This window comes from Lutra lutra, chromosome 5 (assembly GCF_902655055.1).
Source record: "Lutra lutra chromosome 5, mLutLut1.2, whole genome shotgun sequence".
NCBI lineage: Eukaryota > Metazoa > Chordata > Mammalia > Carnivora > Mustelidae > Lutra > Lutra lutra.
This window is the reverse complement of record NC_062282.1, coordinates 71673074-71698067: the sequence shown is the minus strand read 5'-3', so window position 1 is coordinate 71698067 and position 24994 is coordinate 71673074. Positions and strand designations below refer to the sequence as shown.

The following is a 24994-nucleotide window of genomic DNA, read 5'->3' as shown; positions in this document are numbered from 1 at the left end:
CTCTGCAAAATAAATAAATAAATCTTAAAAGAAAAAAAAAAGAACTAATATTACACCTGTTTTACACATCATCAGCTGAGACTTAAAGAGTTGAAGCAAATTGCCTCAACTCACATAGAGGGAGTAGGTGGGGGCAGTAAGGATTTAAGCCTAATCTGTTTGAACTATGGATACCATCTAGAAAAAAAAATCACCGGGAGGCAAAGACTGGGCCTTACCAAGCAGTCCTTCAGCTGAGATGCCTAAAGGAGATGCTGATGGGAGATGGGGCACGACAGGCCCTCCTTTCAAGAAATGAGGATTTTCTGGGCTAGTCTTTGAACCAACTGATAGCCAACCAGCCCCTTGGTGAGGAGCACTAGAAGAGGAGCCCAGATTCCTGCAAACCTTCCATGGCCTGCAGCTGTCCAACAGATGACAGCAGTGACTTCTGGCTCTGCTGGCTGGGGATACCTGTCCTGGGTTTGTTTGCCCCCTAGGGTTTTGTTCCTAGTAGGTCTTGGTCTGGTTGGGCCTCAGAGTGTCTCTTGGGAATGAACTCTGTCATCTAAGCCTGACAGGCATGTCCTGATCAGGAGTGTTTGTCTATTGTCTGTCACTACCACCTCAATCCAAGTACTCTCTCTGAGATGGAGTGACTCAGAGAGGGCTAGAGTCACTCAACACAGAGATGTTGTAGAAAACATCAACATTGATCGAGGCCCTTCTCTGGTGGTCATCCCAGGAACCACTGGTTCCATTCCACAGCAAGGCAGGACGTGCATCTCCACGTCCTGTTGGTCAAAAAAATGACCAACAGAGTCTTGCAGCAGACCCCACCAGACCCCAGCTCAAGAAATAAGAAGATGGTACAGTTGCCAGGACCCAGGGACCCGTGGGTTGTGAGTAGAAAGGCCATGTGCAGAGAGGCATCTGTAGAGAGCCTCCTCGACGGTCATTTGCTACTAGAGTGATTTTGATAAGTCCTACTTCATGGAGGTCTTTATTACGAGGACTGAGATACCATGTGTAAAGAGCCTAGTAGAGGATCTGGCATGTGGCAAGTGCTCAGGAATAGCTAATTCTCTATCCTTGGTCCAACAGCTGAAATGTGCTGAATGACAGAAGAATGAAGAAAGTACAGTGCTTTTGATTGAAACACCCAGTGGAAGACAGTAAAACCTCTCTTTGCTCCCTGGAAATACTCAGAACTCTCTCCAAATTAACAGACATTCCTCTACTCAGGCGTTCCTCTCTCCTCTCATGAACTTAGAGATCATTCTAGTTAAAAGTGACCCTTGCTATCTTTGCATATATCCCAAAATGCCTTTCTTCACACAGTACAGTGCAAACAAGGGGTGCCAGCAAATTTCTACGTCCTCTTAATGTATTTATATTCCATCTCATTCCCTTGACGTCTTTGACGTACCTTATAATTCAAGCACAATAAGGTAACAGTAGCATTAAAGTAAAATACAAAGAAAGGCAAAAGTTCTGCCCTGGAGGAAAGAAAAAACTATGCAACTGATCCCCTTGAAAAACGTATAGCAGTTCCTTAAGTGGTTAAACAAAATTAACATATGACCCGGCAACTCCACTCCTAGGTACATGTCCAAGAGACCTGAAAACACTTATCCAAAAAACACCTGTCCTCAAAAGTTGACAGTAACATTATTTTTGATAGCTAAAACATAGGGACACCCCAGATGTCCATCAACTGATGTATGGATGAAGAAGATGAAGTAAATCCATTCAATTGAATAGTGGTTCACACTACAGTACAGCATGGACCATCAAGCGAAGGAAGTCACTCACAAAGGCCACAGGTTGTATATTTCCACTTATCTGAAATGTCCAGGATAGATAAAACCATACAGACAAAAAAGTAGATTAGTGGTGGCCAGGGGTTAAGAAAAGAGGAGAATGGAGAGTCATTGCTAATGGATACAGGGATTTTGGGGAGGTGATGGAAATGTTCTGGAGTTAGAAAGAGTTGATGGTTGTACAACTTTGGAATATACTAATAACCACTAAACTACACATTTTAAAAGAGTGAATAGTATGGTATGCAAATTGTATCTCAATTTAAAAGTACTTTAAAAATATATACGTGACTGAGAAAGACTGCACAATTGACAGAGTTAAATTTCAATTTTGCCTCTGTCTTCTGGCGGGGAGAGTTGTAAAGGAGGATTCCATCAGTTACATCCTTTTGGAAAGGAAGCACGCATCTATTCACCAGAGGAAGCAGAGTTTGAAACAGGTCAGCATGCTGGCACACATAGTGCACAGGAGGTTGATGTTAGGAGTACTAGAAAAATACGGAATTAGTGGATCGGTCAAGACTGGAAGGCAGTTAACTATGCAAAATAAATTTGAACAAATAGTTACGAGGGCCAAAGGAGGAGCCCCTGGCATTTTACCCAGAAGGCGGTGGACAGCTTCCAGGCACTATTTCTGGGAAATGGTAGGAGATGGTGAGGGGCAGCTGAAGTGCAGGCAAGGTCAGTGTCATTGGTTCTGAGTGGTAATTTCCTCCTAGATCAGCATCTTTTTGCCAGAGTACTCACTACCAGGTGAATCCCCTTTATGTTTCTTTGGCTAGCACTGTTTCTTCCCTCCCTTTTCTTGTCTCCTATGACTCTGGCAAGCTTTACAATTTTTTAAAAAGTAGAACAAGGAAAGAAAGGATCCATTGCTACATCGTTTTGAGAATGGGAGTAATTCAGTTTCCCAATTTAATGGGAAGTCCCTTAAATTGAGATTATTATCATAGAGTCTTGCCAACCCTGCGCTAGAGCCAGAAGACAAAAGAGAAGGCCCAGACCCCAAGCGTTTCGTTTATTTTACTCAGAACCCAGAATTCACTATTTTAGCCCTGGGACGCCAGAGGGCACTGCTGCACTGCGGAGAAGCCGGGCACCGCCCAGCGCTGGCGCTTCGCGCCCCAACCTTGCCCCGCCCCGCCTCGCCCCGCCCCAGGCTCTGACTCCAGAGTCTGCGGCTGGGGAAGGGGGGTGGCACGGGGGAGCCGGTAGGTTTTCAGTGACATTCTTAAATGCCCAAACCCAAGAACCCAACACAAAGAGTCTCATGCAAGAACAAAAAAGTGAGCAATTTTCCTAGAGCACAATGGAGTAAATCGACAGCCAGGGCGGGACCCAGGCTAATGGGGAGCCCCTTGCACCCAGCAACCAGCTCACTGATGGCTTGCTTGTAAATCTGGGCTCCGACGGATCTTACAAGATCTTTCTTTCCCCTTGGCATGGGGAGCAGGGAGGGGAGCAGGTTGTAGCGCCAGTGCCAGCACGGGCAGGATTTCCCTGCAGGAGGCCCTGGGTGGGCTTTCCCAGCCTCAGCCATTCCCAGAGGGGAGGTTCCAAGGCCCCCACAAGCATCCCCTGCCCCTGGAAAGGTAGGACTCAATCTTGGCCATTCAGTAGAACCTGGGGGATGTCATACCTGGCACAAACCCTTCCTGTGTCCCAGTCCTAATGATGGGGCTTCTCTGCTGTTTTTCTGCCCTTGCATTTCAGACAGTCCTTTAGGTCCTCCTTAAAGGGGTCCGCTGGCCTCAGGCAGAATCCTGTTTTGAGGAGGCCTGCACAGTCCCCTATGTGTCTGTGTCTGTATGTTGGTATATCTCTGTCCAGAGGCAGAGCCACAAATTGGACTTTTTGGGTTTAGGGAGGATTACTAGGAAAATACTGAATTAGTGGATCGGTCAAGACAGGAAGGCAGTTAACTGGGCAAAATAAATTTGGATTTATTTAGGAAGATGGAGGCCTGGAGATTTTGCCCATGAGAACAAATAGGCTTTACTCAGGAGCCCTGTGTCCTTGGGGCCATCAGGCATGAGGAACTTAGAGTTTCCACCCCAAATTCCTCTAGTCCCTCATTTCTAGTGCCACTGGCCTGAAGGTCTGTGTCGTCTACACAAAGGACCTTCTTTAAGAACATCTGGTTCCCCTCCTTCCCCGCAGGGAGGAGAGAGGCCCCCTTCCTGCTGAGGCCTGCTAGAGAGGGTGCTAGCTGCTGGGCCCATGTGGTTTCAGCATGCTCTCCCCTCCCCCTACCCCCGTTCAGACACCTTGGCTGTGGCAAGGAGCTCTTCACAAATGATTACAGGAGCAGAATGTGAGCAATCCCATCTTGGCAACCTCGCGGAGAGTGCACACCTCCTCAACTAAGAGGACACAGCATCTCCAAAGCTAATGAGGTCCTTCAGAATCCTAAAAGCAATCAGAATCCATCTTAACAGATTTAGACTTTTGAGACAGGAAGAATTGTTAGACTGACAATAAAAGGACATTATTAATAATTACACTGTGACAGTAGGGACAAACTGGGCCACCACTGAGCTAACAGGGGTATACCATCACACAAGAGATTATGGGAACGGGTGTCTGCTGTCCCAGAGGTGGTCCTCACTTCCCCCCACCCTCAGCTGGTCAGAGAGCAGGTCGGCACAGACAGCACGTCAGGGGATACTTGCTCCTTTGACTGATCCTGGCCAGGCTGCTTGGAGTTCACCTCACTTTCTCCCAGAAAGCTCTGCTGAGGGCCCTGGGGGCCTCCTCATGTCCTTGAGCTTGTGCGTCCCCTTCATGCTGCCTTACACTCCAGAAGCAAGGCTTCAGTGAGGATACAGGACTCCTATCCACAGAATATGTCGTCCTGCACACAGCTGATGGGCTCTGGGGTGCGCGGTGACTCAGGGGGAGACTAGCCCTGCCTGGTGATGGCGGACCTGGCTCTGAACTTCTGTCCACACCTGCCTCCTCCACCTGTGTATCAGCCATACCAGCTGCTCTAAGTCCCTCCATGGGCTGTGCACAGCTGTCAGAAACACTTTTGCCCTGGCCCAGGCAGAAGTTCCAGGCTTTCACAACTCAGATCAAAAACCTCTTTAGGTGGTTCCTCCCCCAGCACCCCAACTTTGTGTCTTTCCCAAGCCCTGTGCTCCTGAAATGTGTCTCCATTATTGTGTGGGTGGTTCCGGTCAGCTCCAGCTTCTCTTCACCACCACATTTCAGGGGCAGCACAGAGCAGGCTCCCTGTGAGTGCCTGCCATGCCTGTGACCAGATCAAAGATCCTGAGACCACAGCCCCCTGCCCAACACATGTATATCCCAGGCCGATCCTGTTGTAGAAACACAGCCCACGAGTTAATGTGCTCCCTAGGCCCTCTTCAGGGGCCCCCCTCTTTCTGGGCCTCTCAGAGGGTTGGAAGGAGAAGCTCTGAGGGTCAGAGAACATTCCTACCTAGAATGAAGGCCACCACATAGTTGGAGATCTGGCCCATGCCGACGATGACAAATAACACAGTAAACATCTCCCAGTTGATGGAGAAAATCTGCAGGAAGCTGAAGCCAGTCTGCACAGCCATGGTTGCGAAGAGGATGCTCTTCCTGCCAAACCTGTAGAACATAGCACAGCACATGGCACACGCAGCCCACAGAGGCTGTAACTCCAGGCACGTGGCAAGCCCCGAGTCACACAATGCAGCAGACTTTGTTCCGTTTATTCTGTTTTGTTTTCAGGGCTGTGACAGACTTTTCTCCTTGTCTCGTCCTCCTGAGCTCTTCCCTGGTGATGTCTCAGGCACCCATCTGCCCAGGAGGTGCCTTTAGAGATTCTAAAACTTCTGTAGAGGCCCCGTATCTCAAAAGCACAAAGCAGCTCATGCAAGGTTCCCCTAGAAATCTGGTCCTCAGAGCAAACCACAGGTAGAAGCTGCCACCCCATTCTGGAAAATTGCAGATTGCAGAGACATCTAATATCAGCAATATGGGAATTCCATCCATCCAGAATGAAGATCCCCTCTATGACAGTAGGATTCAATCTTAGCTGAGCTTAAAATTCCCTGGTGCCAAAAAATGCTGGGGCCAGCACCCCTCCCCCGAGATTCTCATTTTCTGGGATGCCGTTTGGGTATTGGGATTTAAACAGTTTACCCAGGTGAGTCTAATGTACAACCAGATGTACACTCTACAGGGAGTATAGCTCTACACTGTACCCATGATATGGGAGTTGGACTGAGTCTTCATTTCACTTTCAGATAGTGACCAGTGGGTAGAATGGAGCACAGGTGTGAGCAGAACAGTCTCCTACCTCATTTTCCAAAATCAGGTCTCGGGCTGCTGGGTTTGCATTCCCTTGGGACTTTGTAACAGGAGAAGGGACAAGCACTCCTCCGGAAAACCTTCCCAACACTGCTATTTAGCACTACCACCTTCCTGCTCTGGTCCCCTTAGAACATTCAGGGGCCAGCAGGGTACTTCTCCTGGAGCTGTGGTGCTGTCTCCTCTAGACTCCGCATTCCAGGAGGCCCACAACCAGCATGGGTCAGCTCTGCGTCCTTGGGGCCCTGGCAGGGGCCTGACCCCCAGCAGCAATGTGGGTACCCACTATCTGGCCCTTACTCTGTAATGGACAGATCCCCTGTGATCTAAAAGTTAGGGGTTGGATGGGGAGGCAGTGGTGATGGCAGCACTGTATTTATTTGAGAGCTTTGGTGCAAAAAGGACTGGCTTGCAGTGGGGCCATTGCCTTCTCCTGACCATTGGTCAAAGCCCTGGCAGGGCGAGTCTGGGAAAAATGAACAAAAGAGGTTCAAGCAAGGGACGGAGAGACCGGAAACCATGAGACGTCATGGCTCTTCCTTTTACTGACTTGTTGGGGTCCTCTTTTCTCTGGGGAGAAATACCATCAATTCATTCCAACCCCAAGATAGCAGTGAATTGACAAGGGGCCCTATTGCACCTTTCCTCCCTCCCAGGCTACTTACCTGTCAGATAGCTGCCCGGACACAAAGGAGCCAAGGAGCACGCCCACAAAGAACAAGGAGGAGGTGAGGGGTGTCTTCCAATCATCCTCACACACTAGACTCCACTGCCAGGGAAGACAACATGAAGTGTGAGCCCAGCCGTCCAGCCGGTCCAGCCCCAGCCCAGAACTGAGGGAGTATTTGCATGGCCCGCTGGAACGGGCTCTCTCCTCCTTGAGACAGGCTATTGACTTTGTGCTGAGAGCAGAGACCTCATAGCTCTGGCCTTGATGCCTCACTCTGCCACTTACTGGGGCAAGTCACTGTCCTCCCTGGGACCCACCTTCCTCTTCTGAGGGTAAGGGACAGCGATACCTCAGCTCTCTGCTTGCCTCCCATATTGAGAAGCTAGCGAGGCCATGGCTGTGACTGGTGACCCTTGAGCTGTGAAGCAGTGTGAAGCAAGGTAGTATTTCTGCTTCGAAAGGCATCCGAGCCTGGAGGGAAGGTGTTGGAAACTCCCCAGGGGCAGGGCAGAAGGCCTGGTCGCTTGGTCCAGGCATAGAAGTTTCCTCTGCCTTGGTGAAAAGGGCAAGCGGTCTGTGATGATATCTTCTGAGCTGACTCCTGTAGAAAACCCTCTCCTCCCTGCTCCATTCACACCACAGGCCAAGCCTGGGACCTGACTTCCAGGGCCCACTGGGTGGCGGGGGTCAGGGTGGGTAGCTACACCTCTCCAGCTCTCTTTATCTCCCCCAACACTCCTCCACACTCCTTCCCACCCAGCCTTGCTAGAAGGGTGGTTCCTTCTGTTCCCCAGGGCCTGTGGGCTGTTGTAGCCCTAACAAGTCCCTGCTGGTGGATCTGTAAAATGAGGGCTTCAACACAAACTTCAGTTCTCAGCTCTTTAGTTAAGCCAAGTCAGTAGAATCTCAAGGGAGGCTGCAAACATTTCCAAGTGTGTTCAGTGAGCTCTCTCTCTCTCTATATATATATATTTCATTATATTATATATATCCATATAGACATACATACATACATACATACATAGACATACACATACAAACATACATACATACATACATACATACAGGTACCAACAAATATTCTGAGGGCTGTGGATCAGGAGATTGCTGTATGTAGCAAGATGATTCCGTCTAGTGGAAAAAGTCCCTTCCTCCTGCCCAGTCCCATCTGCCCTCGGGGGTGGTGCAGCTTCCCTGACATTCGTGAAGCAATTTAGTTCTTAATCCTCACAGCTCCCCTGAAATAATAGATTCAAAAACGAATTTATATCACACTTCACTCTGTAGCAGAGAGAGGTGTTTAGAAGGACACAGACCAGAGAAAAGTGTAAAACAAAACATTAAGAAACGAGGGCAAGCAGCACAGGGAAGGAGGGACTGCAAAATAAGCAAGCCAAGGGTAAGACTGACAATCAGTTGTCCTGCCCAGGGGCCTGCCTGCTTGCCAGGCTCCGAGGATTCTAGTCATTCAGCTCACATGATCACCATATTATGCAAAGTGTTAAACTCATTCTGCAAAACCTAGTTTTTCTAAGTATTCAGACCTGAGAGAAGTCTCCCCCTGTATACTCCCTTCCACTAAGAGGTCATGCCATGATGTTGAGGGTAATGTCCTTGAGAACACCCCCGTCCTAAAGACAATAACAAGATTCATGAGGCCGCCTCTCCTGGCACCCACAATGCTGGCTCCAGGCAGAAGGCCTAAGCACAGCTCTGCAGGGGAAAAACACAGCGGGCCCGGCACTTGACTCTCTAATCCTCAGGCACAACCAGAGGACGCACCTGAGACCATGCCCGGAGTATGGTTGCTTCAACTGAGGTTCCTGAATGGGCTTCGGGGGAAAGGGCACAAACCCTCCAAAACTGTATGACCGGATTCAGGTGCCCTGCTGCACCATGGGTCAGCAAGCATAGGCAGGACATGCACCTAAAGTAATGGCCACACCCTTCCAAAAAATCATGGGCCAAAGTGTCAGAAAAGAGCTTGGAATCTGCCCCAACAGACAGAGAGATTAGGGACTGAGACTCCAAAGCCTCATAATATGTTGTTTTGCCTGTTTTGTATTGGAGTAAACAGACTCGGGCACCTGGGTGACCCAATTGGTTGAGCACTGGACTCTTCGTTTCGGCTCAGGTCATGATCTCAGGATTGTGGGATCGAGCCCTGCATCAGGCTCTGCACTGGGCATGGAGCCTGCTTGGGGATTCTCTCTCTCTCTCTCTACCTCTGCTCCTCCCCCCGCGCTCATGCTCTCTCTCTCTCAAATAAGTAAATAACTTAAAAAAAAAAAAGGAGTAAACTCAGGCTCTGAGACTAGTGTTGGTCTGATGTCATAGCAAGTACATAGGCTTGCTAGGTACCAACTCAGGCCTCAGAACTCAATCTTTACCCATGTTATGCTTTGAGCAAGAACTCCAAAGGACAGACAAATGAGCTTATTAAATACTATCCACTACAAGGAAGATGCTAGGACTGGGGTGAAAAACCTTTACCACAGCCTTTAGCGCTGGGCAGAGCTGAGAAAATCTCACATGTGGTAGGGGTATCCATGTGTCTATTATCCACTGTCACCATTCCATCTGCAGTCAAGCAGAGAAGCTCTTCCAAAGAGAATGTGTTTTCCTTTGTAGGTTTTTTGAATATTTATTCTGTCAGGACTTTGCCTTAGGGTAGGATAAATAAGACTTGAATACAGAAAGGAAAGAAGACTGTCAGATGTGGAAGCAGGGATTACATGGCGTGGATAGTGAGCAGGACCGGTTACTTAATTTGCAGGCCCACTGCCATGTGAAAGTGCAAGGCCCCTTGCTCAAAAACATGAAGAATTTCAAGACATCAGTAGCAGGGCATTACAACCAAGTGTGAGGCCCTTGTGACTGCATGGTTTGCACGCCCATAAAGATGCCCCTGTAGTGGATAGTAGAGTGGGAATGGAGTAGGTCAAATTCTGAAGTGGGGTGCTGGGAAGAATGAGATATGGGCCAGCTCCCCATCGCTCTCCTACTGGACCCTACGCAACCATGGCCCTAGGTCCCTCTGCCTCCCTGGAAAGGGCCCCAAAAGGCCCCCATTGGCATCATGTGGCACAGGAGATAGCCATGTGCAGCCACCTGTTCCAGGTGGGTGCTGTTGGATTTTGGAAATCCTGCTCATACCCAACAGAGGAAGGCAGCTGATGTCATGGCTACTAATGGTTGGTTCCAAGGTTGGGCTGTCTCTTGAGGACTTACTATGCCCAAAAAATCTTGTTGGAAAGCTGCGAAGGATGGGAATAGGACACAGGCTTGGCATACAAATTCCAGCTGTAACTCATGGGACTGGAGTCTGGTAAATCAGCTGCCAGCCTGAAAAAGGGCCCTTTTCTCCATGGGGTTAATTCACTAGAATTAGTGAAGGCCAGGCCCTACCTGTGTCCAGCCCCTTGGGATTTGAGGGGTGTGTCTTGGGGGCCCCACTAGCCAGAGCCCAGAGAAGTCCCTGGGGCTAACAATGACAGTGTTAGACCCAGTGGAAGACAGTCTTTTCCTAAATAAGACAGAGCTGTCCCTTGGGTCTCTGTGTATATGCATACACACATGTGCACACAAACACATACATGTGGTCTGCTCAGAGACTCGTGGTGGACAGTCTAGGGAGGAGCTGGCTGGCATGGCTCTGTAGCTGTGCTTTCAGGCCAAGCGCCAACATTTCTAAAACATAATACCTCCCCCAACACACACACACACACACACACACACACACACACACACACACACACTGGACAGAGAGTGGATTGTGGGAACTCACTGGCCCCAAGTTATGCAGGGTAGCGCACTGGATATGCCTTCCTAGGGTTACTGTGTCTGTTTTATCCTCAGGGTATTAGACCAACAATTCCATAAACACAGCAGAGAAAGCTCTTTGTGCAACCAAAATTGCACAAGGGCCATCTGGCCTTCAGCTTTGCTTTAAGAAACAAAAACCCAGGTCACAAGGTACTAGAAGACAGGAGGTCACTCTCAGCATTGAAGAGTATGCCTCTCATGGTGCTTAGCAGTAATAACAGATATGATAACTATAGTATGTTGGGTGCTCACTGTGTGCCTTGTATTATTTCTTGGGGTCTCAAGGCCACCATGTGAAATGGGTACTCTCTTTATCCCTATTTTGCAAATGAGGAAATGAAGGCCCAGAGTAATGAAACAACTAGCCCAAGTTCTAGTGGATGGTAAAATGAATCGCTTATTTATTCACCTGTCATTGAGCACCTGCTCTGGGCCAGACTCTGTGTGGGGCACAAAATGGACATGGTTGCTACCTCCACAAAGCTCAAGGTCAAGCATACTTTACAGGACAGATCAGGTGTGCATATGTGCATGCATGAGCCTGGCTGTCCTGGGCGGGGCGGGCTCTGTTCTGGGCCACTGTGCCCTTGCTCTCTGGCTAGACAGGAAAAGAGGCACCCCCTCCTCATCCTCCTCTACGTGGACAGAATTCTAAAACCTGAACTCATTTTCAATCACTAATGCTTGCACAAGGCTAGGCAGGTGGTGGGTTCTTCACAAATTGTTGATGCATGAGTGCTGAATGTTGAACGATTGGGGTAATGCAAAATGAGTTTGGGAAATGCGAGGTATCACATTTGGAAATCACCCTCAACCTTGAACTCTCCAACTAGCCAGTCCTGCGATTTTAGCCTTTACCAAAGACATTGAAGGACCATAATGATAAATCATCCCTGTGATCTCTGTAGAACTGAGAACTCCAGAAGGCAGTCTGATGCTGAAAGAAGAGCACAGGTTCTTTGGGGCCCTGGCACTTTCTTTCTGGCTGTGTGAGTTTAGGCACTCATTCACCTGGATGGGCCTCCTTTTTCATCTTCAGAGACAGGACAATAATACTCCTTCCTGGGTGGGGCGCCTTGGTGGCTCAGTGGCTCAGGTCATGATCCTAGGGTCTTGGGATTGAGCCCCACATCAGAATCCCTGCTCCGTGGGGAGCCTGCTTCTCCCTCACCCTCTCTCTCTGCCTGCCACTCCCCCTGCTTATGCTCTCTCTCTCTCTCTGTCAAATAAATACATAAATAAAATCTTAAAAAAAAAAAAATAACCCCCTTCTGGGGTTGTGAGCACAGCACAGGAAATATAAGTGGAGTGTTTGACACAGTGTCTGACACATTTCAGTCATCATGAAATGGTAGTTCCCTTTCCACGGAGCTATTGCCTTTGTCCTCACAGCAAAACCATGACTTAGAATAAACAGCATGAATAAGTAAGTGAAGCAGGTTACACTTAAACCTGACTAAGAAACAGTAATTCTTAGAAATAACAACTTCCTGGTCAATGACCGAAAACTGAAAAAACTTTTGACACAAAGTGTAAACTCCTTTTATAAATGGATACCAATCTCAAAGATGACTGTGAAGGAAAAGCTAGCAATAGTCCACTTAAGAATGAAAAATAAGTTTCTATTGTGTCATCTTATACTTTTTTTTCTTTCCAGGGCAACACTAGGGAGTAGTTAATAATAGAACACATGTCCACTCTTTTTTCATAACTTTGTTGTGACCAAACAAGACATTTCCTGGCCACTGTGGTGGTAGGGCGGGCAAGGGGGCAAATGGGGAAGGGAACCTAGCATTTTTATTCTTTTTGTTTATAATAGCTTCATTGAAATACAGTTTACATGCCATAAAATTCGGTCTTGTAATGTGTACGATTCAGTGGTTTTTGGTATATTCAAGGAGTTGTGCAACCATCAGCACTATCTAATTTTAGAACATTTTCAGTACCTCTGAAAGAAACCCCACACCCATTAGCAGTCCCTCCCCACTCTCTTCCCCCAGCCCCTGGCAACCACTAGCATACTTGCCGTCTCAAAGGATTTGCCTATTCTGGACATTTAATAGAAGCGGAACATATACAATATGTAGTATTTTGTAACTGATTTCTTTCATTTGGCATAATATTTTCAAGGTTCATTCATCTTGTTTTAGCATGTATCACTGCTTCTTTGTGGTTTTTATGGTTGAATAATATACCATTGTATGGGTGGACCACATCTTACTTAACTAGTCATCAGTTGCTAGACAATGGGGTTGTTTCTACTTTTCAGCTTTTATGCATAATGATGTTACGAACTTTTGCGTACAAGATTTTGCATGGATATATGTTTTCATTTTTCTTGGGTATATCCGTAGGAGTGGAACTGCTAAGTTTTGAGAAACTCCCTAACTGTTTTCTAAACAGTTAAGTGGCTGCACTGTTTTATAATCCCAACAGCACTGAGTGAGGGTTTCAATTCTCTATATTCCTACCGATACTTGTTATTGTATGTCATTTTAATTTTAACCATCCCAGCGGGTGTTAAGAAGTATCTCATTGTGGTTTCAATTTTCATTTACTTAACAACTAATGATGCTGAACACCTTTTTGTTGAACTTATAGGTCAAATTGAGGAGTGCTGCCATTTTAACAATATTATGCCTTCTGCTTCATGAACAGAACATGACATGTCTTTTCATTTATTTAGGTCTCCTTTAATTTCATTTTTTTTTAAGATTTTATTTATTTAGTGCTCGCTTCGGCAGCACATATACTAAAAAAAAAAGATTTTATTTATTTATTTGTCAGAGAGAGAGAGAGAAAGAGCACAAGCAGAGAGAATAGCAGGCAGAGAGAGAGGCAGGCTCCCCGCTGAGCAAGGAGCCCAAGGTGGGACTCAATCCCAGGACCCTGAGATCATGACCTGAGCGGAAGGCAAATGCTTAACCGACTGAGCCACCCAGGCATCCCTCCTTTAATTTCTTTCAAAGACATTTTTTAGTTTTCAGAGCTTAAGTTGTGCATTAAAAAAAAACTTAACTCCTAGGGTGCCTGGGTGGCTAGTGGGTTAAAGCCTCTGCCTTTGGCTCAAGTCATGGTCTCAGGTCCTGGGATCGAGCCCCACATCGGGCTCTCTGCTCAGCGGGGATCTTGCTTCCCTGTCTCTCTGTCTCTCTCTGCCTGCCTCTGTCCCTACTTGTGATCTCTCTGTCAAATAAATAAATAAAATCTTTAAAAAACAAAAAGCTTAACTCCTGAAGAACTTCTTTAAGTATTTCTTATAAGACAGCACAACTATCAAAATTTCTCCCCATATTTTTTGTTTGTTTTTGGATCTGGGAAGGTCTTTACTTCATTTGTGAAAGATAATTTCGCTAGAAATAATATTCTTGGTTGACATCTTTTTATCTTTCAGCATTTTGAATATGTTATTCCACTGCCTTTTGGCCTCCATTGTTTCCGATGAGAAGTCAAATGTAAAACTTATTAGGATTCCCTTGTATGTGACAAGTCATATTTTTCTTGCTGCTTTTGAAACTTTCCCTTTGTCTTTGGCTCTCAGCAGTTGTACCATAAAGTGTCTGTGTGTGGAACTCTTTTTGTTTCTTTTACTTGAAATTCATTGAGTTTCTGAGCTGTACAGATTAGTTGTTTTCTTCTTCAACCTCTTTCAAAGGAAATTATTTCCTGTGGGGACAGCTTCAGAACTCTCTGTTCTTATGGACTACATGTCCCCCTGGACAAAATCTCTGAACCTTTGCCCCAGAGCTGGTGGTAGGCAAAGTAGCCCTAGGAGAGACACCCTGCTTTATGGCTTGGATCCTGGATGAGGGTGGTACCCTCTGTCTTTTCGGATCGTCTCTCCTGCGTGGAACATCTCCCTTACAAACAATCTGGGACAGGCTGAACCAAGAGATTCTATTGGTTATACTCACCAGGAATCCAGTCTCTACTGCTCAGAGCTCACGGGATCGAGGTGGGTTAAACCTTAAAATGTTTTCATATCCTTTCTTCTCAGATTAGAGATAAAGAAAAGGCAGCCTAGGTGGGGAGGCCTCAGTGGAGAGCTCTGTGGTCACTGAAGGCAGAACCAAAGCAAAAGACCCAGAGGGTTTGAGTGGGATGGTGAGGATGGGAGCGAAGGGACCTGAGGGAAGGAGAAGGGACAGTCAGAGATGGGGCTCTCCCCCTTGCATCCCGGTGCTGGATCTGCAACAGGTCTCTGAGCTCTGCTCTGGGAACATAAATAAAGGGCATGGAGAGGCAATTCTGGAAGGTGCCGCTGTGAATTCACCCTCCAGTCCTGCAAATACACAGCAAAAGCCTCTGGCCTTGGGCTATCTGTGCCCATTGCTGGGGCATGTGGCTCAAGCCTTTCCCAAGAACCTCCATTCTCTCTCCACTGTCACTATACTCCAAATGAGGATCCTTGCTTTTCTTTTGGGCTCCAGAGGCATGCTTAAAACTAGACCGAGATTTTGGATAGGACAGCAGCCCTGCGCTAGCCTTGAACATGAACTGAATTTAGCCTGCCACAAATTCCTGTCCATGCAGAGGCCTGAGGCACCCGCAGCTCCTCTGACCGACACTGCCAAAGTTTTGTTTTGATCAGTACACCATCCTACCTCTTGCACTCTGTGTGAGGCTTCTGCTGCCCACCAGGAGGGGTGGACAAAGTCTGTTTACCCAGAAACTTGGCAGGAGATGTGGGTGAAGTAGCCTCCAGACAAAAGCACACCCAGATCCTGGTGGCCTTTGTCAGAGGAACACAGCTGGGAGGCAACAAGCAAACGGTTTGGAGTGATGCAGATGGTAAACAAACAGGGAAGTGCATTCATACTGCAGCTAAGGAAAACCCTTGAGTGTCCTTTACTTGTTTTCTAGAAAGACCTTTCTGAAAATCTTGCTTCTGTTGGCTGAGCGGAGGCCCGACACCTTCTCCCCTTTGGAATCGGACAGAGAGCTAAGTCTGAGAATGAATGTGGTTAATATTCAGGCTGTCCTGACAGCTGAGCGGCCAGTCCCCATGCCAGCCAGCAGTATTTCCTGGTAGCTTGTAGGCCTGACAGAAAGAATACAGTCTAAGCCTGCCTACTACTCAAAGTTTTTACCTTTGCCAGAGCCCACCCAGGCCTCAGAGGATTCACATCCCTGGGAGCTTCCTTATGCAGTCCCATGTAGTGGCCAACTAGATACTGGCCTTGGTCTGTCTCATCATCCCTCCTTTGCTACTCCCAATGCCTCCCATAAGTGCCCTGATAACAGAGGAGACCCCCTTTTTCCTACCTCATACCTTTGGGCTATGGGTGGAGAATCACTGTGTCCTGCTCTGTCCATGCCCTGACCCCAGGTCCCAGGAAAGATGGTACAAGGCCTCTAGAGGTCCAGCCCCTTTGCTGAAGGCTGTATCAATCTCAAGGGTGTACCCACCAGGAGCTCCACTCATGGGTTCCTAAAGGAGGCAGCCACCTGCTGGAGAGGACAGAAGTCCATGTGATGAAGCAATATGCCTGCCTTGCGCCACTAGGAACCTGTCACAGAAAGCTGGTCCTTAACAAAAAGGCTTTCATGGGGGTGAGGGGAAGCAGTACTCAGCTCAGAAGTGAGTGCCTCATTTTTCCCACCTATGGACTGAAGGGGGTCAGGTCTACCTAATGATGTTCCAAGAGAAAAGTGGGCATGTTTGAGGGGAAGGAGAGCCCATGCCACCAGCCAGGCTCACCCCTATTGCTTGCCCTGTGGCCCTTCTGATAAATCTAGGTCCCCTGGAGAGCAGGACATTTGCTGCCCTCTCTGTTCCTTCAGCCTAGGGCAGGAGGCCTTTGAGTTTTCTCACACGAAGTCCCTTTCTCTTTGGGGTCTGTGGCACCGAAGGGCTATATGGAGAGCCACACTCTTGAGACTGGTCTCACCACTGCAGTAGGTCTCAGCAACAAAGACTCCATATCAGACAGACTGGGGATGCTTGGGGTCCCTTCCTTCCTCACCAGAAGTTTCAGTCCCAATCCATGGAGCCAGATCTCACCAGTCCCTGCTCCCATTCCTGTGCTGCCAGCCTACAGACAACGTAGCTAAGAGGTGCCAGGCACTCCACCCTGCAAGGGAAAATACAGGTTCCTCCAGCTCTGACTCCAGAGACAGAAGAAGGACCTTTCCTTGGATTCTTACCGTCTCTATCCTTGAAGTAAAAAATAACTTGGGTCAAGATAGACCAGCTGGAGCAACAAGATAAATAAGGATAGTATTAGATGGTGACTCATGGAATCAAATAAGTGTGCATGAGTCTGTACTTATATAAAGTAATAATTTTATAAATAAATAAGTGAGAGTGAGAGGGAATCTCTTATGCAGAGAAGAATTCCAATTAATAAATTGGAAAGAATGTAGAAGGAATGTGGGAGATGCAAAATCACCACTAGGCAAACACCACCTGCTACTTGTTTCTGTGAAGGTCCTCAGATGGATGCTAAAACCAGTGGGTAAATGTTTGAGGATAAACAGGATACCTGTACAGTCTCAAAGTCTCTCCCTGAGATATTTATCAATTATGAAGAGGGAAAATAGTGACTTAGGGTGGAGAAACCCAGCAGACACCAACTTAACCAAGTGACCAAGGTTGACATTGCCATTAACAAACTGTACTGTACCGAGGGATACCTAGGTGGGTCAGTTGGCTAAGCGGCTGCCTTCAGCTCAGGTCATGATCCCAGGGTGCTGGGATCGAGTCCCATAACAGGCTCCTTGCTCAGCAGGGAAACTGCTTCTCCCTCTGTGTGCCACTTCCCCTGCTTGTGCTCTCTCTCTGACAAATAAATAAATAAAATCTTAGAAATAGACAAACAAGCTGTATTGACACCATATACCCACCGGTATATGTCCCTGAGGACATATGGCTTCTACGATATTCTGACCAAACAGTATACGAGTTCAATCTTATCATGAGAGAAATCATGCAAATCCACGCCAGGAGACATTCATCAAAATAACTGATAGACTCATAAAAATTGTTAACGTTATGAAAGATAAGGCAAGACTGGGGCACTGTCACAGACTGGAGGAGACTAAGGAGACATGTCAACTAAATACAACATGGGCTTCTGGCTTGGATCCAAACACAGGAAAAGAACATTACTAGAAAAACCAGTGAAATTCAAATACTGTCTGTAGTTTGGTTAATTGTACTTCAACCAACATTGATTTCCTGATTTTGATACATGAATTATGGTTATGTAATTATTAACATTAAGGGAAGCTGGTTGAAAGGTATATATGAATTCCCTGTACTATTTTTAAAAATTTCTCTGTCAAAAATTAAATCAAAATGAAGTTTTTAAAAATGTAATTCTTAGTGACTACACAAGAATAGTAAATTGGACTTCACAAACAACCCCTGAGGAAGGAAACCACCTTATGCACATATATATACACAGACAGATAGATGCATTCACGCAAGTCCCAGCTCAAACACCAGACTCCTGCCTCCTGGCATTCTATGAAAGGCATTTCCATAGCAGAATATGCCATCCTTGGGTTCCTGGCTGAACTTGCCATCCCCGTGGGGGTCAGGTGTTGGTTCAGCTGTCCCAGAGAGTATGTCCTCTGGGAGATCCTGCACAGAGGTGTAAAGCAGAAACAGTTTGATAACAGTTCCTTTACCTGTATCGTGCCAGGTGGGACACAGAGAACCTGTTCAGGGCCCCTGGGCTTGAACCTATGGTTGAACTAGGGCCACTTCTCCCATGGGCACTGGTCAAGTCAGTGTGGGGTCGGAACTATGTCTTATTCTTTGGGTCCTGGAACTTCCTCAGGGGGAAAGGGGCTCAGCCTGCGGCAAGACTCATCACCCATGATACTGGCTGCAACTTGACCTTAGCACAGCTCCCATGATGCCCATGTGTACAGCCAGAGGTAATGGGGTCCTGCCCTACCTCTCCTCACACACTGGCGGATGCTGCCCATTTGCTGGTGCTGGGGACTATAGCATGGCCTCACCGTGTCCTCCCAAAAGCCCAAAGAAGCTATGCACGCTTATGATCCTCATTTTAAAAATTGTAAAAAACAAAACAAAACAAAACAAAAAAACCCCACCCAAACAACATAACACAATATTTACTATCTTAATGGTTTTTAAGTATACAATTCAGTAGAGTTAAATATATCCATATTGTTATTCAATCTCCAGAACTCTTTTCATCCTGCAAATCTAAACTCTATATCATTGACCTATATAACTCTCATTCCCCCCTGCCCCTAGTAACTACTTCTTTCTGTTTCTATGAGTTTGACGACTCTTTTTATTTCATGTAAGTGAAATCACACAGTTTTTGTCTTTTTGTTACTGGCTTATTTCACTTAGCATAATGTCCTCAAAGTTCATCTGTATTTTAGCATGTGTCAGAATTTCCCTCCTTTGTAAGGCTGAATAATATTCCAATATATCTATATGCCACATTTTCTTTATCTATTAATCCATTGATGGACATCTGGGATGATTTTACCTTTCGGCTGTTGTGTATAATGTTGCTATGAACATAAACATACAAATATTTATTTGAGACTTTGCTTTCAATTCTTGTGTATCTATGCCTAGAAGTGATATTGCTGGATTCAACGGAATTCTTCTTCTAAATTCTTGAGGAACCGCCATACTGTTTTTCACAGTGGCTACACCTTTTTACACTCCTACCAGCAGTGTACAGGGGGTCCCCTTTCTCTACATCCTTGCCAACACTTGTTATTTTCTGTATTTTTTTGATAGGAGCCATCCTAATGGATGTGAGGGGACATCTCATTGTGTTTTTTATTTATATTTCCTTCATGATTAGTCATATTGAGCCTATTTTCATACACTTGGATCCCCTCTTACAGTTAAGGAAACTGAGGCTTTTAGCAGTGATGTAACCTGCTGAAGTGAGCCAAGAGGCTAGGGGTGGGATCAGAACTGGCCCTCCAGTCTGACTCCAGAACTTCTCCCTGGGCCACCATCTCTCTGGGGAGAGCCACCTCCCCCTACTTACCCTGGTGCTTCTCCCCTTCTTCCTCCCAAACAGCAGCACCCATTTGTCTCTTATTTTATCCCACAACCCAAAAAGGAAGCAAAGAAGGGAAAGGCTGCTGAAAAAAGCAAACCATTTTGCATTAGTGTGAACATGTGATGATATGCGGCCCCAGGGGTGCTCACAGGATACTATGAGCAGAGCACAACAGGGAGAGCTATGGCCTTGGAGGCCAACAGCTACCCCACTCTTCACCCTGACGTGAATGACACCAGCAAGGAAGGGAAAAGAGACAGGTCAAACCAGTTGTTGGGGGGTGCTGTGGCTACTAGGGCTAGCTCCAGTTCAAGCTCCGATGAGACTTCCAGGAATTGAGTTGGAGGGAATTGCCCCCAATCTTAGATGCACCAGGAACAAGCTGTGGGCAAAGGATGGGCACAGACTAGAAGCCCCTGCTAGGGGATCAACACCAGAGAATCAGGGTCAATTCACAGCCCAAGGTAGCTGTGGTGCCAATGCTGGGGGGATCCAGAGGTAGTCCACAGGCTGAGCCCACTTTTCACAGGTCCTATAGACTCTGTAGTCACCACTCCTAGCTGGCCACCAGGCTCTTGCCAAGGAAACTCCTGCAGATTCCTCACTGGTCTTGTTGTTTTTCATAGCAGCTAGAGTAAGCCTCTGCCAACTATGGCCATGTTACCCCTTGCTTAGAACCCTTATTATTTCCTTATTTCCTCACTCTCCTCAGAGTAAAATCAATTCCTCAACATTCCTGCAATGCCCACTGCAATGCCCACTAGGCATTTCTAGCCACATCTGCCATTCCCTGAACACTAGATATCTGGATCTATGGGCATTCCAACCACAGAATCTGCCATGTTCTTTGCTTGGACAAGGTCTACTCATATTTCCAGATTCAGGTCAAATTTTTTCTCTTCTTCTTGGAGTATTTCCTCACCTTGCGATCCCTACAGAGAGGGTAATATATATTGTCCCAGGTCACACAGCAAGCCAGCCAGAATTTGAATTCAGGCTCCAGAACTCAATTAGCAAGCAGGATGGAAGTTAGCCCCCGTCTATAACGTGGCAGTGTGCCCCATGGGCATCTGAGCTTTGAGAGCAGGACCCAAACCCCAGATGTCTACAGTCTGGTGCCCGCACAAGGCCAGTTGTGGTGCCTGACAATTGCCACATTGGGAAAAGAAATAAGGGCTACGAGGGACCACACTCGGGTTTTTCTTGGGAGGAACATAGAGTGGGGGAAAAGAAACTGAGAAACTTCTACTTTCCTGATAAGGAAAAGCAGGAAACTAGTTTAGGTATACCCTCCTCAAATGGACCCAGCATCTCATGGCCCTTACTAGATGCAAAACAAGAAGTATAGGGGAGGAAGTGTGTGTGTAGCCTGACTCCCGAAACTTAGAAAACTTGCCACCAAACCACTTAGAATCCCAAGGGGCTAATGGCATAATCTGAAACCCCTGTCCACCACTGGATCCTGTGCTCAAAGGGGTCTGAGTGAGTCGGTCTGCTTATCAGTAGTACATTGGGGCTGGGTTTATGGCTCCTATGGCCCCCTGAACCCAGTCACCATCAGGAGGGCCTCTGCTCCTTTTCAAAGAAATTGGAGCCCCAAGAAAGGACCTCAAGCCTCACCAAAAGGTGGATGGCAGAACAGTAGACCCCCTGCTGCTTGGAGAAGTCTGTGGCCAGGAAACAGGTCAGACCTGCCTATCGCACACCGGGCAGCAAGGCTCTTTGTGTCTGCACTTGGGCTCAGCAGAGATCCCCAGACTCCTCCTCATGTGGGGAGCAGGAACTTGACAGGGACTCTACATCGGAGCAGTTGGGACAGGCCTCTTGGGAAACAATTTCCTCTGTTGTGAAACTCATAAAGGAAAAGACAGTTGGTGACAACAGTCCTTGCGCCATCTCCTCCAACCCATCATGAATAAGCCTCACAGAAGTCCTGCTCTTGTGGGTGGCCCACACATGTTAGACGGCTCACCCAGGTTGCTCGCCAGCCACTCAGGTTTGAGGTAAAGCGGGGAACGCTCACCCAGGGACTGCCAGGGAGTCTCCAGGGGTCTGAAGCAGATGGAGAGTCATTCACATACCCACCTCGGTCACGATGGTGGTCAGGTAGATGTCCTGGCTGAACTCCCAGCCATCCACGCAGCTCTCCTGCTCCAGCTGCTCCAGGTCCACATCGCGCCCCGGCTCCAGCCCGAGCGCCGAGAAGTTGGCGATCGCCGCCAGCCGGTAGCGCCGGCAGCTGTGAGGCACCTCGCGGCCGTCCAGCAGCCGCAGCGGGATACTGTGGTTGCGCCACGCGCGGCTCAGGTTCGCGGTGTCCGGCACCCGGCAGCGGTGCTCCGGAGCGGCGGCCAGGAACACGACAGACATTCCATTGAAGCCGTTGGGGATGATGCTGGCGCTGAGCAGGAAGAAGATGAGGCGCTGGAAGGGCCCCCACTCGCCCAGGAAGGTGGTCACCTCGTCGTAGTCCCGCATGCTGCCCACCGCGGCTCCGCCGCTGCAACAAGGGGTGCTGAGAGCGGCCCCCGGACAGAGTCGCGCGGTCGAGGGCTTGCCCGGAGCGTTCCCGGCGGCCAGACAGCCTGCGGGAGACTGGGGCGCACGGCCGGGTAAGCGTCCCGGGGAAACAGGCTGCGGGCGTTCGAACGCTCCCGGGAGCGAGGCGCAAAGCTGGAAGCCACTGTAGGTTCTCGGGACCACACCCCCATCCCCGCAGGGGCGGGGAGGAAAAGGGAGGGGAGGGGAGGGGAGGGAGCCAGCGCCGCGGGGGTGGGGCTCCCAGCCGGCTTCGCCTCATGCTCCGCCCCTCTGCCCCTGCGACCCTTTTGCCGAGCCTGACCCGGCCGGGGGTGTAGCCTGCCTGAGGCAATGGAAGCTCGGCTCCCGCGCACCACGCGTCGCCCGCGACCCCAAATGCTGAGTCCCAGACCCAAGCCGCCGTATTGGGTCCCACAGGGGAGAGCGTCGCCCCAGGCCTCGCCCGGGACAGGGGTCTCTCCCTGGCCCTTCCAATACGAAGTCTGAGTTCAGGGGGCCTCCAGCGGAGCGCGGGCGGGCGAGTCCGTGGAGTCGGAGCTCCTGGCAAGCCTCTGCAGATGCAGGGGTGACGGGAGTGCGACCTCTGCGCTGGCACGCACGCGGCTCAGGTGGCCGGCGCCAGGCGCCAGGCGCCAGGGCGCTCACTCCCCACAGTCGGAGGAGGGCTGGGCTCAGTCACCCAAGCGGCGCCTCTCGGGGAAAATGTCTTCGGGGTAGCCCGGAGCCTCACCTTTAGAAAAGGGGAAAACAAGCCCAGAGCCCAGAAGGGATGAGCAAGGTCACGCGGCGTCAGTGACAGGCTCTGACGGAGGGAGGTGGGGGCAGGGGCCACCGGGTCGTCCCATGATCCCGCCGGGGCCTCTACAGAGGACTTGCACACGGAGCCTGGCCGTTAGAGCACAGTCATGGTGGTTCTCCTCTCACCACTTCTGGGGTCTGATTTGGATCTCTTCATTGTCCCCATGCCCCAGGGTTCTTTACTGGGGCTGACTGCCAGAGTTTTCTTGGACTGGAAGGCCTCTGGGTTGCAAAAGGCACTACCCACCCTCTGGGAAGCGGGGGTGGCGGGGAGGAGAAGGTCCAGTTTGGCTAGATCTGGCAGGGAAACCAGAGCAGGGACCACACATTGCTCAGTGCCCAGGCTTAGGGCCCTCTGCTATTGCGTGAGCTAGCCAGAGACTGTGCTCTGCGTCCTGGAGTTCATGAGGCAATCAGATGAGATTGGCAGGTGTTTCGAGATTGTGTACAAGGGTGTTTGCTTCTCCAGGCCCCGGTTAGGAGACTGAGGGACGTTTCTGCCTTGGTTTTCATAGCTTGCAGTCTGATGCCTCCACTTAAGCTGGCTTCTCACCCACCTGGAACCTGTTTTCTGTGATAAGACCATATGTCTGGGGTGCCTGGGTGGCTCAGTCCTTAAGCGTCTGGGGTCATGATCCCTGGGTCCTGTGATCAAGACGCCATCAGGCTTCTGGGAGGGTGGGGAGGGGAGGGGAGGGGATGCCTGCTTCTCCCTCTTCCACTCCCCCTGCCTGTGCTCCCTCTCTTGCCATGTCTCTCTCTGTCAAATAAATAAATAAAATCTTTTTAAAAAAGGAAAAAGACCATATGTCCTTCTGCACCAGGACAGGTCTGATTTATGCCTGTTAGTCATGTGAAATTATTAATAGCACATCTCTTTACTTTAAAAAGTATCCTTGGGGCACCTGGGTGCCACAGTTGGTTGGGTACACAACTCTTGATTTTTAGCTCAGGTAATGATATCAGGGTGTTGGGATTGCATGAGACACTCCCCCACCCCCCAAGAGCTTCACACTCAGTGGGGAGTTTGCTTTGGGATTCTCTCTCCTCCTGCCCTCCTCACTCCCCTGCAGAAATAAATAAAGAAATCTTTTTAAAAATTTCCTTTAAACAATAATCTATGTCATCGTTGTCTTACTTACCTTGAATTTCATCCTTCCCTTTTCTCCCAAAAGAAAAGCAAAGTCTGAGATAAAAATTTATGTGGAGATAGCTAATTTCGAGTAGTGATCCTAGGAAAAGGAAGTGAGGGGCTAGGAAGAGTGAACAGGGAAGGTAAGGCCAGCAAAGACTGTGTAACTGAGCAGGTTATTGGAACCCGGGTCAGTAATTATGTTATGCTGAAATGTATTAGATCCTAAAGCCAAAGGAAAAAATTAATAATATTGATCCTATCTTTACTTCAAATTTTGATATTGTTGATCATGGATTTTTATATAGACCCATGGATTTTTAGGACCCTGAAATCATGACCTGAGCCAAAGGCAGACCTTTAACTGACTGAGCCACCCAGGTGCCCCTAGAGATACTTTTTTTTTTTTTTTTTTACAACAATGAAGGAAAAGTGTTACCGGCATTCGGTAGGCAGAGGCCAGCAATCTATGAAACATCCTAAAATGCACAGGACAGCCCCCCACTACAAACAAAAATTATCTGGCCCAAAACTTCAAAAGTGCCAAAGTCAAGAAACCCCAATTATGGCACATAGAATGTATGGTGATTATAAGGATCATGGAGTTGAATGGCTTTTGTTAAGTGCTTTAGAGGCTTGAAGAAAGAAAATGATAGGCCCAGGGTGCCCGGGTGGCTCATTTGGCTAAGTGACCCACTCTTGGCTTCAGCTCAGGTTGTAATTTCAGGATTCTCTCTCTCTCTCTCTGCCCCTCCTCCTGCTCTCTTTCTCTCTCAGATATGTGCTCTCTCTCTCTCTCTCTCTCAAATAAATAAATAAAAGCTTAAAAAAAACCACACACACACAGAGAAAATGATAGGCCCAGGTCAGCCATCTGTAAACTGAAGGCACACTGTGTTAAGCCTGGAAACCT

At 48.3% G+C, this 24994-nt stretch overlaps 1 protein-coding gene across 4 annotated transcripts in view; it reads right to left on the bottom strand.

Annotated features, from left to right (window-relative positions):
• The window catches only part of SLC22A4 (solute carrier family 22 member 4), a 42975-nt gene extending 20887 nt beyond the window's left edge, over window positions 1-22088 (bottom strand). For 3 of the 4 annotated variants that reach the window (XM_047729123.1, XM_047729124.1, XM_047729125.1), the window contains exons 1-3: window positions 21696-22088; window positions 6770-6873; window positions 5245-5399 (exon numbers count right to left, since the gene is read on the bottom strand). In XM_047729123.1, the coding sequence (XP_047585079.1) occupies window positions 5245-5399; window positions 6770-6873; window positions 21696-22088 (652 nt within the window). Of the gene's footprint in view, window positions 1-5244; window positions 5400-6769; window positions 6874-7942; window positions 8013-21695 lie in introns of all 4 variants that reach the window. The other variant, XM_047729126.1, reaches the window with a different exon arrangement.
• Window positions 22089-24994: the final 2906 nt, after the last annotated feature.